We start from the raw sequence: 13256 nt of genomic DNA, 5'->3' as shown, positions 1-13256 counted from the left end.
CGAGCAGAGGCTCCCGGCCCCACCCACCTTCCCTCCCTCCCGCCCAGCTCAAGTGTAAACTTGGCCCTGGGGAATTGTTTCGAGTCCGGGTCTCGGATCGCAGCCAGGGCTGTTGATAATTCTGGGCGAGTCCACCAGGAGGCGCCAACGACATGGAAAAGACGTCTCCCTTAGGCTAAGGCGCTCCTGTGATGCGTCTCGATCTAGAGAGACAGGTCTAGACCCAGATCCGGACAAAGGAAAGAATCCAGGCTTTTGTGCCTCTGGTGGGAAACCCACGCCAAAGACACGCAAGGCATGGGAAGAAATGGGGCAGGGACTGGGAAATCTAGGTTCTAGGCTCTGCTCGGCCTCATGTACATAGTGATCTTGGGTTAGTCCTTCCCCTCTCTGGACCTCAGTTTCACCATCTGCAAAATGAGCAGGTTTGGGTCTCTCTTAAAAATTCATTGAGACTTCATTTATCCAAGACTAAAGAACTGGGGCCGTGCCATTTACAGATAAGCTAGCATACCTTCTCATCTGATCCCTTAAATGGTCTGTGGGACAGGGGAGCACACTCTGCTCAGCTGACTCTCACCTGATGTGGCGGGAAGGAGTCTCTTTATTTCCAGAATTCAGTTCAACTACACGATCCCAAGAGCAGCCAGTGACTCTGTGACCCCCTCCCTCTAGCCACTGGGTGGCAAGAAGTTCAAACAGAAAGGTCAGACCAGAACCCAGCATCCCCAAGGGGTCCTCCTGAGTTGCATCTTCTTTGCTCACTTCCCCCCTCTGTACCCACTTCCCAATCTTGCAGACGAAAGGGGGAGGGAAGGTGAGATGAGGACTGTTAAAGAGGAAGGAGGAGGGACTAGGGGCCTCCTGGGTTTTCAACTGTGAAGTGCGGGGTGGGAGTTCACTGTGGGTTCAGAAATGGAACAAGGAGTTTTCAGGTTTTTTTCAGGTTAATCTAGCTCCAAAAAAGGCAGAGACTAGAGATCCAGAAGTCTGACACAGAGTTGGGGCTGAAAGAAACTGGGGTTAGGGCCCAGCCTGGTGGCATAGTGGTTAAGTTCATGCTGTCTGCTTCAGTGACCCAGGGTTTTGGGGTTCCGATCCAGGGCACCACAGACTGACACACCTCTTATCAAGCCATGCTGTGGCAGCATCCCACATACAAAGTAGAGGAAGACTGGCATAGATGTTAGCTCAGGAACAATCTTCCTCAAGCAAAAAGAGGAAGATCAGCAACAGATGTTAGTTCAGGGCCAATCTTCCTCACTAAAAAAAAAAAGAAAGAAAGAAATTGGGGTTAGAGGGGCTGAGACACTAGCATGCACCACAGGTACCTCAAACCTGGTTTAAAACTGAATTCACGACGAAACTCTTTCCCTAAGCCTACTGCACTTCTCACATTCCCTCTTTTTTTTTTTGAGGAAGATTAGCCCTGAGCTAACATCTGCCTCCAATCCTCCCCTTTTTTGCTGAGGAAGACTGGCCCTGAGCTAACATCCGTGCCCATCTTCCTCTGCTTTATATGTGGAATGCCTGCCACAGCATGGTTTGACAAGTGGTGTGTAGGTCTGCACGCAGGATCTGAACTGTCAAACCCTGGGCCGCTGAAGGGGAACATGCGAACTTAACTGCTGTGCAACCAGGCCAGCCCCAAAATGTAACCATTTTAAACTGGAAGAAACATCCCTGGCTCATGGCCCACACAAAAACAGATGGTAGGCCAGATTTGGCCCAAAGCTAAAGTTTGCTGACACCCCCCCCCCCCCCCGCCACTTTAGAGAACCAATTAAACATTTATATATTTACATATCTGTCTCCTCTCCTAAACGATGCACAAGCTCGGGTATCAAAACTTCTTGGGGCTGCCCAGTGGCATAGTGGTTAAGTTAGTGCAGTCTGCTTTGGCAACCTGAGGCTCACACGTTCGGATCCCAGGCATGGACCTACACACAAGCTCATCAAGCCATGCTGTGGTGGTGTCCCACATAAAATAGAGGAAGATTGCCACACATGTTAGCTCAGGGATAATCTTCCTCAAGGAAAAAGATTGGCAACAGACATGCCAACCTTCCTCACCAAAAAAAAACAAAAACAAAAACTTCTTGTATCCCCAGTGTCTAGCTCAGAGCCCGGTGAGTAGTAGGCACTCAGTACATATTTGTTGAGTGAATGGATGAATGAATGAGTGAATGATTGAACAGGAGCCTGAGCTCCTGTGGGAAGTGAGCCAGAATCCTGGAGGCTTCATTTCCCACTTTCCTTCATCTGACTCCTTTTCTCAGACGTGCTAAAGTATCACATGGGACCCTCTGACTTGAACCACCTCCAAGTCCTGGAGAGAGGGGAGGTGGTGTTCCCCCAAGACAAACTCAAGGCTTCTGGGGTGCCTAGAGTTGCTCCTGAAACTTGGTCTTGCCCTCTGGCCCCTTGAGAAGTGGCCCAGATAGTCGGACACCCTTGTGCCCCTGTCTCGACACCTCTCAGCAATGACCTTATAGGTGTCTGCCACGCAAAGAGAGGAAGGAAAGGGAGCTTGGGTCTCAGGAAGGAGAAAGGAAGGAGTGAGACGACTTTGAGGCAAGTAGCGGGGGAGTTTCAACAGAGAAGCCCAGATTTCACTAGCCAAAGCAAAATGAATAGGACCGGAGGCGAGGGAGGAAGTGGCTGAGGTTGGGTAACTGGGGAGTTTCTTATTATTACAGTCTATTAAAATAGGACACTTGAGAACAGGGGACCTCCTGTTTGAAGCTTGACTGCCCACCAGAAAGTACTGCTCTTTGAGTGAGCTGGACTTCTTCCCCTGGAGAGAGAACTGAAGGCTGACAGACTCCAGTGAGTACCTTTGTGGTGGGCATACTTTTACTTTCTCTGTCTCTTCATCTCCCAGGTGGTAAAAACAGAAAAAACTGAAGTGTGTATGTGTGTGCAGTGGAGAGGGGCAGAGGGGGCTATGACAGCATGGTGAATACAGAGAGGGGAATCCTGGGTGGTCTTAGGGGACAGGGGAAGAATCTAGAAAGGTTGGAGGGCACTAGGGTTACTGAGAGTATTTGGATGGATGTTGAAGAGGCCTGGAGTTTGCAGTGGACAGAGACTAAGAGATATTTAGATAAGAATTTGGGGAAATCTTTGACAATGGGAAAGGACTGAGATTATCTAGGGAGGGGTTTGGAGATCTTGGGATGAAGAGGCCTGGGAACGGCTTGGGAGGCAGGTGAGCTCCCGGAGCAGTTCAAGTGTCCAGGGGCCCAGAGTTGTTCAAGAGATCTAAGTTCAAGGTCAGGTTCTGACTCCCTCTTCCTCTTCCTCCAGCCCCCCTTCAGCCTGCATCATGTGGAACAACTCTGATGCCAACTTCTCCTGCTACCACGAGTCTGTGCTAGGCTATCGTTACGTTGCAGTTAGCTGGGGGGTGGTGGTGGCTGTGACAGGCACCGTGGGCAACGTGCTCACCCTGCTGGCCTTGGCCATCCAGCCCAAGCTGCGTACCTGCTTCAACCTGCTCATCGCCAATCTCACAGTGGCCGATCTCCTCTACTGCACCCTTCTCCAGCCCTTCTCGGTGGACACCTACCTCCACCTGTACTGGCGCACCGGCGCTACCTTCTGCAGAGTCTTTGGGCTCCTCCTCTTTGCATCCAACTCTGTCTCCATCCTCACCCTCTGCCTTATAGCCCTGGGACGTTACCTCCTCATTGCCCACCCTAAGCTCTTTCCCAAAGTTTTCAGTGCCAAGGGGACAGTGCTGGCACTGGTGGGCACCTGGGTGGTGGGTGTGGCCAGCTTTGCCCCTCTCTGGCCCATCTATATCTTGGTGCCCGTAGTTTGCACCTGCAGCTTTGACCGCAAGCGAGGCCGGCCCTACACCACCATCCTCATGGGCATCTACTTTGTGCTTGGGCTCAGCAGCATCGGCATCTTCTACTGCCTCATCCACCGCCAGGTGAAGCGAGCAGCACAGGCTCTGGACCAGTACAAGCTGCGCCAGGCAAGCATCCGCTCCAACCATGTGGCTGGGACAGATTACCCCATTCCTGGTCGTTTCCAAGAGCTGGACAGCGGGCTGGCATCAGGAGGGCCCAGCGAAAGAATTTCTTCTGAGCCAGTCAGTGCTGCCACTACCCTGGAAGGGGACTCCTCAGAAGTGGGGGACCAGAGCACCAGCAAGGTAGCTAAGCAGAAGGCAGAGAAAAGCTCTCCAAGAGCACCTGCCAAGGCCAGGCCAACTAAAGGAGCCCAGAGAGCTCAGGACTCGCCATCAGACTTTGGGAAGGTGACTCAGATGTGTTTTGCTGTGTTCCTTTGCTTTGCCCTGAGCTACATCCCTTTCTTAGTGCTCAACATCCTGGATGCCAACACCCAGGCCCCCCGGGTTGTCCATATGCTTGCTGCCAACCTCACTTGGCTCAATGGTTGCATCAACCCTGTGCTCTATGCAGCCATGAACCGCCAGTTCCGCCAAGCCTATGGCTCCCTCCTAAAAAGAGGGCCCCAGAGTTTCCGTCGGTTCCATTAGAACTGTGTCCCCAGTCACCAGAATCTGGGACTGTCTCCTCCAGAACTCAAGCAGCCAGCTCTTGTGGGAGTACATGAAATGTCTGTGGACATTTTTACAGACAACCTTCCAGTAACCCCCAAACCAGGCATCTCCATCCCCTGCTCAATGTTTTAGCCTTAGGCTGCCCAAGGCGCATTACTAATTATTAATAAATGAATTTCCTCCTTTTAATGCTCATATGTGGTCTTTGTGGAAGAAGGAAACAGGCCAGGGTTGGTTTGCAGCTAGAACCTAATAGTTGAAGGTTTAGGGGAAACTGAGGTCGTAACAGGGACAGGAAGCAGTGGGCCCAGGACAGAGCCTTCAGCTGAGTGGTTTCCAGGTCTAAAACATGTGAGTTGGTTTAAGAGGATCAGCCTGCCTTTTTGTTTAACTTCCCTGAAACAGCCCCTGCCCCTAACTACTGCTGCCAGGATCCCCCATCCCTACAAACAGGAATTTTCACTCAAAAAAGTTTTGTAATCCAGCTTTGACAGCCACTCCAGTGAGTCTAGCCCCCTGGCCCTCACCCTACCCAAAGAGAATGGCCATGGAAAGGACTCCTTGCTCTGTGGAAATGGAAGTGACCTTAGCTGGGGCAATGGCAGGCAGGACTTCTAGCTGTCCTAGTTGGGTCATACTGGCTGGAGCTAATTCACCTGGGGCCTGGCCCCCCACTTCCCCTAGACTTGCTCTTGTCATCCTGGGTTATGAAAGCAGAACAGAAACTCCAGTTAAAAATGCTCAGGGGCTGGCCTCGTGGCCTAGTGGTTAAGTTCAGTGTGCTCTGCTCCAGCAGCCCCAGTTCGATTCCTGGGTATGGACCTATACCACTTGTATGGGTGGCCATGCTCTGGCGGTGACCCACATACAAAATGCAGGAAGATTGGCACAGATGTTAGCTCAGGGGGAATCTTCCTCAAGCAAAAAAAAAAAAAAAAGAGGAAGATTGCCAATGGATGTTAGCTCAGGGTGAATCTTCCTCACCAAAAAGAAAAAGAGAGAGAGAGAGTGCTCAGGGGCCAGGCTGAGGGGGATCATACCATTCCCTTCCTCCAGCAGGACCAACGGGCTAGTGCCCCTGCGCGTGCGCATGAGCAAACTTAAAGCACTTGTGGCCACCAGGTGACGCTGGTTCTCTGTGTTTCCTTTCTGGCTTCCCTGTTGAGGACAGAAGGTGTCAGTGAGACTGGGAATCCAGAGACACCCACCCCCTCCAGGCCAGAAGGGGTGGAGACCCAGGGATCTGCACCCCTCCCTCTGGCCCAAAGCTTAGGAAGAAAAATGAATTAGACATTTATTATTCATAAGATATTTATTGTCTACTTGGCCGGGGTGGAGGGAGCCCACAAGCGCAGGGTGGGCACTGTGCTGGCACTGGGGATGGAATGTGATAGTCATGTAGACAGTGACGCTACTCTGGCTGCATGCTGTCCCTTCCCTGCCCTCAAGGCCACAGTTGGAGAGAACAAAGTGAAGTCCAGAGAGATTCAGACGAGGGCAGAAAGAACCAGAGTCACGGTGGACAGACGGATGCCCTCACCTTCAACACACTCCCAGGGCCCAGGAATCCTGCCTCCTAATCTGGAACGTGTGCTTCCCACTGTCCTCCTTCCACAAAAATCACAGCAGCCTAAACTGAGCCAAGTCCAGGCGACTGAGGCAGGGGCCCTGACGGGTGGGGTGAACAGGAGGACCAACAGTGCACATCAGCCTGGGGGTGTAGACAGCGGGGTGCAGCTAAGGCTCTCTGATGATTAGCTCTGTGAACTTGAGCAGGACCCTAGACCTTTCTGGGCCTCAGGTTTTATCAATTGTACAAAGATGGGGGCAGGGGGTACTCTTATCTTGTACCCAGTGCTGTCCTAACTCCTGTAAATATATTATTTCATGTAATCCCCACAGAATTTACCATGAAGTATTCATCATAATCTCTTGCTTACAAGTGAAAAAATTGCAGCACAAATAGGTTAAGCAATTTGTCCAAAGTCAAGGGCTAGTAAGTGGCATGACCATGATTTGAGGGCAGAGAGTCTGACTCCAGAGCCAGCACACACGTCTAACCACTACAGGGCAGCAGCCTTTGTAAAACTAGAATCAAATGACCAGATGATCTCTAAGAGTCCTTCCTGCTCAGACGTTCTAAGGTTCTGAAAGTTGACAATTCTCTGAAGGGCTGTAAAAGGGTTCACTTTTCATAGTCCTTGAACGGAATTCAAAAGGTTTGGCGAGTAGAAAGGAGCAGCAAGAGGGATTGAGGTTAGACACCAGGAGGGACTTCCCAATTATCAGTCGCTGGAAAAAATGACTCAGGGGACACAGGAGGAAACCCCAGAGTCTGCGACCAGAGAGGATAGAGCTGAGCAAGAAAGCAACCCCCTCCTCTCTCACCCTCCACAGCCCACACACCCACCCCCGCCCCTAATTTCGATAAGGGTTGGGGAAAGGGGCGGCAGATTATCTCTCAGGCTTTCTCTTGCAGGTGTGCATGGCGCGTGGGTGTCCACGCACGAAGTCCCTCCTGGTGAGGAGCTCACGCGTGTCTCGGGGAAGTGTTTGCACTTGGGGGCCCTCCTGAGCGTGAGTCAGTGTCTGGCTCTGGCTCTCCATCTCTGTCAGTCTCCTGCCCGACTTTCTGACGCTCCCTCTCAAGGCTTCTCTTTGTCTCTCTCCATCTGTCCGTCTCTCCTGTAGGCTGTCTTCATCTCTGGTACCTCTGTTATCGCCTTTCTTCCTCCTAAGCTCGTTCTCTCCCCCCTCCCAGTGCTCGGCTCCCCCCGCGCCCCCTCCCAGTGCTCGGCTCCCCCCGCGCCCCCTCCCCGCGCCCCCCGCCCGGCCCCCAGCCCTGGCCGCGCTCGCTCGCTCGCACACTCTCTCTCTTTCGCTGTCTCTTACAGGCAGATTTATGGTCAGCCCAGGGCCTTTCATTGGCCAAGCGCTGACAGCACTTGATTTAACGCCGCCTCTCATTGGCTGAGCTTGACAGGCCGATTTACGAGTCACTCTACCATTGGCCGAACGGCCTTGGCCCTGATTGATGGCTCGGCGGCTGCGGGGAGGGGGGCGCAGCTGGGGGGTGAGGCCGCCCTCCCCTCGCCGCCGCTTCCGCCTCCCGCTCCCCTGCTTTTTCTCCTCTTTCTCTCCCTCCCCACGAGGAACTGCGCTCCCTCTACCTGTTCCTACCGCCCTCCTCCCTTCTCTTTCACCCAGCGGGAGGGGAAAATGGGGTGCGTGGGGGGGACTGAAGCCGAGGGGGGTCTGAAGGGGTACACATGGGCGGAGGAGTCCGAGGGGCCGAGTGGGGGTAGAGTAAGGAGAGAAAAGGAGGTTGGAGAGAGCAGGGGAAACGGGGCGAAAGGGGTGAGAGGAAAAAAGGAAGGCTGAGGGAGAGCAAGAGGTGGGGGTCTGACAGAAGGAAGAAGGAGAGACTTTCAAAGGGCGCGGCTGAGGGGCTGAGGCGGGAGGTCCGGGCACCGAGAGAGACTTTCCCAACCTCTCTCTAGACTGAATGAGAGACGGAAATGTCCTCTTCAGACAATGGCTCTGAAAAGGGAGAGGCTTAGAGGAGCAAAGCCAGAGAGAGAGGCGCCATAGAGAGGGGAGAGCTGAGAGGAACAGGGAAGAACTGGAAGGTAACAGCGAAGATAAGAGGGAGGGAGCAGGATGGAGAACTAAGGGAGAAGACAGAACTCAGGTTGGTTTTTGTTTGCGGGCTGGTGAGAAAAGACTCATCCCCAGCGGAACTGGAGAGAGAAACGGCTACTCCTCCTGTCAGTGGAGGCCCACTGGCGTCTGCAGTGGGGACGAGTCAGGCACCTCCCCCAGGAGATGTTCTGCTTCGTCGAGGCTGCACTGGGCTCCGCTCTCCCTGCACCTCACTCCTCCCCCTTGCCCACCTCCCCGGTTAAATTTATGAGTTCAGGGCTGGCCTTCAGGAATTAGGAATATTTATGCTTCTTTGAGAGTGAGGTTTGGAAGGTGATAAATAAGGGGCCGTGGGGTGGGGGGGTGCAGCTAGGGGCTCCTATTTTTAGCGTGGCCACTTTCCCAAGGCCCCCACCCACCAATTCCCTCTCATCCTGAGCCAGAAGAGGGAGCACTGAGGGAGGTGGGGAATGGGTTTCAGGTATCAGGAAGAGGGTTTGACTATCCTGGAGGGCCCCTCAGAGGACTGCAGAGCTTTGCAGCAGAAAGGATTGAAGGCAGAAGGGGGAAGAACTTTCCAAGCATCCTGGCATTCTGATAGCCCCTGGAGGGCAGTTACAGCATTTCTGCAGAAGATGGGGAGAAATGAGGAGAAGCCAGTTTCCCCTCTGTCCGTCTAAGCTCAGTTGCTGAGGAATAGGGGAGAGAAGCCAGGAAATTCAGAGGCAGGTTTCTCTGGCATGTCACCTCCCTCACAGGGAGAGGAAGATGTGAAATCTGCCACCCCCTGCAGACCACAGCCTGGGTCCCTGGGAAAGGAGGCTAGGAATGTGAGGCTCAGGGCATCTCCTAGGAGCCTCAACCTCCAACCTGTCCACCCCCACTGCTGGCTGAGAATTAAAAACTGCCAGGAGTTCTGGATACTCCTTGTCCTCCCTGGGCCTCCAGGAAATGAGGGAGGGAGAGAGGATCTGTCCCGGGGATCCACATGCCTTCTCCAGCCCTCAGCTCCAGCAGCCATGTGTCTGTGACCCCTGGCCCAGTCAGAGGGCTTGCTCTGGGCCTGGGTAGGTAGTGAACAGAGATGGGGGTCCGTGAAAGAAGGGGTGTCTAAAGAGAACAGAGAGAGCTGGGGAAGAGTCGCCCCACCCTCCCTACACACACACACACACACACCCCTATGGCCTTAGCAAGGATGGCCAGAGTACATGTGAACATGTGTGCGCACACACACACACCCCCTAGACTGTGCTGCCTGGAGTGGGAGGAAAAGGGAGGGAGAAAAGGGTCTAGACTGGCCCTTTAAGAGCCACTTAGGGTCAGAAAGCCTGGGCTACAGAGAGGGGAAGGAGCTGATGTCAGAAGACGGATGGGCAGCAAGATGGGGATTGATGCTAATGGGGGAGTTAAAGCTAAGTACCCAGACACTCAGAGGGCAGAACTGCAGATCTGTCTTCCTTATGCTCACACCACCCCCCCCCCCCCAAAACCAAGGCCGTAAATCTGCCTTCTGAATTGGGGGAAGGGGGAGTGAGGAAAAACGAGATGCTCTCTTCTCCCTTTTCCTGTTTTTTCCTTACCCTGTGCCACCCCCACCCCTCCAGTTCTTTTGTCCTTTCCCAATCTCTCTTCAAAATCCATGACCCCCTTCCCACTAATATTTCCAATTTTTGGCTTTCCATCAGGGAATGGCTTCAGCTTGCAGAAGAACTTAAAAGGAAACCACAAGAAAGTCTCCCTCACCAGGCCCGGGTGGGAATGGGTTGGTGGGATTATGGTGAGAGACTGCTAGCCTGGAAGCTCCCAGTTGCCTCAGTTTCTCTTCCCTCCACCCTCTTCTCACTTGGAGGTAACTCTAGCAGCCTTCTCCCAGGACAGGAAAGTGAAGGCAGGAAGCAGGATGTTGAGTTCCAGGAGCTGGAAGGGGTACAAGAGCTTCAGAGTTGGGTTTGCGGAGGCCTCTGACACTGAGATTCTTGAGGGGCTAGTGGGCCTCCAAGGGCAGCTAGGGAAGCTACAGGAGCTGTCCACTGAAAGATATATGGTCTGGTTTCTCGGAAACTCCTGGATCACACCGTTCCCTCTCGCGAGCACACACCCTGCCTGCTGAGCAGAGACAATTTCTGGCCAATCATCTATTTACTGTAAAGGCAGGGTCCCGAGGCTCCTCGTACCTCTCCAGAGGCAGTGGGAGATCTCAGAGAAGGCCTTCAGAGGGCTGGAGCTAGTAACTCTTGGGGATTTCCATTTCTTCCTTTGCTTCTAAAGGAGACCTTATCTCCCATCTCTCAGGACCTGTAATCACCCTTTTCTCCCCCTTTACTGGCAATCAGGGCCAGTTCTTGAGAAGTCCCTCTATATTAGAGGAAGATCCTCTCCATCTTATCTGTTGCAGTGCTAAACCTGAACTCCTTTCTAGTCCTGGAAACAGTTGGTGCCTGATTGCTCCCTGGTTTCTGAATCCTCCTCAGAAACCATAAGAGAATGACCCTAAGACATCAACCTCATCTCTTCGCTCCTCCCAGAGTTTCCTTCAGAGGCCTAAAATCCCCTCAAAGCCACTCTCTCTGTTTCCTAAGTCTTCAGGGACAAGAGAGAGAGCAAGGTTGGAGTGGGAAAAGGTGGGGGTTGCGAGCAGGGGCCATTGGAACCCAGGCTTCCAGCCTCCCAGCATCTGGCCAAGCACTGCAACCCATCCTGAGGAGGTCAGCCATTGCCCTCAGCCCTGGTCTCTGGCTGCTTCTCTATCCTGGTGATAAATCCTGCCTTTGTCTTCCCTCCAACCCTGGCCCCAGGCGGCTGGGGGTCAGAGGCTGGGGGAGGGGTCAGTGTGGAGGAGGGAGAGATACAAGGAGAGTGGGAGGAGAAGATGGACAGGAGCAGCTGGTGAGCAGGCATGGGGGGGTGGGTAGTGAGGGGATAGGGCCTCTTGATTCTACAGACCCTGACTGCACATTCCAGCAGGCCTGCATTCCACGTGAGAAAGCCAGGATTCTTGAGATATGGAAATCCCTTGGAAATGGCCCCTGGAGCATCAGGAATACTGCAGGATGGGGGTTGGTGTGGGGCGCCTCAAGGAAGGAGGCTGCTGAAAGAAATGGGAGAATGAGAATATTGTGTAAATCATCCCTGTCCCCACCACAGACCCCTACATGTGTGCACGTATGCATACAGACAGACGGACAGACAGACACACACGCACACACACCCAAGATTTACAGCCCATCAGCATGAGGGAGCCCAGGAGAGCTGGCCTGCCCCTCGCCTGGGCCATCCCCAGCTGCCTTCTCTTGCTGTGACTTTCCTGTCTCCATCTCTCCATTCTTTTTCTCTGCTCCCAGCCTTGCTGCTCTCTTTGTGCGGGTTTCTCTCTCTCCCAGTTTATGCTGGCTGTCTGCTAACTCTCAGCCTCTGCCTTTTGTCTCTCGGTCACTTTTTCTCTCTCATTGTGCTTCTCTTTCTGTCTTCCTGTCCCACTCCTCCTCCCTCTCCTACTTCCTTGGACTCTCCATCTGTCCTGCCTCTGCTGCTCTGCAGCCAGCCACCTCCCTACCTCACCACTACCCCGAGCCCTCTGTCTGGCCCAGGACAGCAGGGTTACAAGGAGGGACAGGAAGGAGAAAGAGGCTCTGAATCAGTTTCTGCTTTGGTGAGAGGGCTGGGATCATACTGTGTTATAATATGGGATGGGGGGGCGGGGAGGCCAAGTGACCAAGAGAGAAGCTCAACTAAGGGAGGAGAGTTGAAATGGGAGGGAACAGAGACTGATAGAGAAAAGACACAGAAGGGCAAACACTAAAGAGAGAAGGGAAGGACCAAGGGTTTCCTTTAAGAGTGTGTTTTGGGTCAGTCTGAAGAGGAAGAGCTGAGGGGCATCTACCAAGTCACATTGAGACAGAGATCCAGAGACAGCATCTGGAGACCCAGCCAAAGAAACAAAGATGCGATGCCCACCAGGCAGCCACAATTCTGAGCTCTCTCACCTACCTGGGAAGGTCTCACAGACCTCCTTCTCTGCAGACAGTTGGAGTCCTTACTCACCTCCTCCTCCCCTCCCACTTGCCCTCCCTACCAAGAGAGAATGACATCAGTTCTGGCTGCTACTGTCCTCAGCCTTGCTGATGTACTCTCCCATGGGTGAAACAGAGGTCAATCACCTCTGCTGCACCCATTCTTTCTCTATTCCAGGAGCTGGGGCTTACATAAGCCAGCACCCCTGGGTGGGAGTGGGAGGAGGCCGTACCAGGAAGGCCTCTGTAGAACAGGGTGGAATAAAAAAGGGGGGTGGGGTGGGCACTAGGGGGAGGGAGAGGAGCTGGAGGGGGGCACTTGAGGAAGAGGGGCTGCAGCACTAAATCACCCTGTGGGGGAGCTGTCTGCCTGAGCTCAGTGGGGTGGGGAAAGGATAGACATTTGGGGAGGTGGGAGAGAAGAATGGGGAATCGCCACATCTGGCAGGCAGGTGTCTGGCACTGTTCAGGCTGCAGTCACTTTCCCAGCCAAAGGGGAGGAAGGGGGAGAGGGGAGGAGGGGCTTCCCAGTGTCCCCTGGGGAGGAGGGAAAGGCTCACAAACAGAGAGACAGAGGCCCAGAATCAGACAGAAGGAGACCAAGGGAGGGAGATAATCAGACCCTGCTCCCCATCTCTGCTTCAGTTGGTGCTGGGGATGGGTCTGCTCATACTGCTGAAAGAAAATTGTTGGCCAGAGGACTGGTAGGCCAGGACACCAGAGTTCCATTCCTAGTGGGAAACAGAGAAGGCAGGAAAAGTTCAAACCAGGCCAGGCTGCGTAAACAAGCTCAGAGAATTCCAAGTTTGAGAACAGGATAGAACTCCATTTTCCACCCTGTCACTCATCAGCATCCCCCAGCTCTCACACTGACACCCCCCACCCCTACCCCAGGGTCAATGTTGGGTGATGAGTAGGAAGATTAGGGTGGTAAGTGTGCACACTGCTTTCCCCCAGTTCAGACAGTCAAAGATATCTAGCCCCCTCGACCCCAACTTTCAATGCAGGACTGCAGGGGTGGTATACCCAAGCATTTTTCTTTTTTCTTATCTGCTGAGGGGGATCTC

General features: G+C 53.5%; 1 protein-coding gene and 1 long non-coding RNA gene across 2 annotated transcripts; one reads left to right on the top strand and one right to left on the bottom strand.

Annotated features, from left to right (window-relative positions):
* Window positions 1–586: 586 nt before the first annotated feature.
* Window positions 587–5698, bottom strand: LOC139083606 (uncharacterized). The gene is made up of 2 exons (XR_011540471.1): window positions 5578–5698; window positions 587–1263 (listed from the first exon to the last, which is right to left on the bottom strand). It is a non-coding gene; the product is annotated as an uncharacterized lncRNA (long non-coding RNA).
* On the top strand, window positions 2627–4726 carry GPR84 (G protein-coupled receptor 84). The gene is made up of 2 exons (XM_008527804.2): window positions 2627–2829; window positions 3310–4726. The coding sequence occupies exon 2, from the start codon at window positions 3329–3331 to the stop codon at window positions 4511–4513; it is 1185 nt and encodes a 394-aa protein (XP_008526026.1). The 5' UTR covers window positions 2627–2829; window positions 3310–3328; the 3' UTR covers window positions 4514–4726.
* Window positions 5699–13256: the final 7558 nt, after the last annotated feature.

This window comes from Equus przewalskii, chromosome 5, assembly GCF_037783145.1.
Source record: "Equus przewalskii isolate Varuska chromosome 5, EquPr2, whole genome shotgun sequence".
Lineage (NCBI taxonomy): Eukaryota > Metazoa > Chordata > Mammalia > Perissodactyla > Equidae > Equus > Equus przewalskii.
The sequence above is the reverse complement of the archived record's forward strand: the minus strand, read 5'-3'. Positions and strand labels throughout refer to the sequence as shown.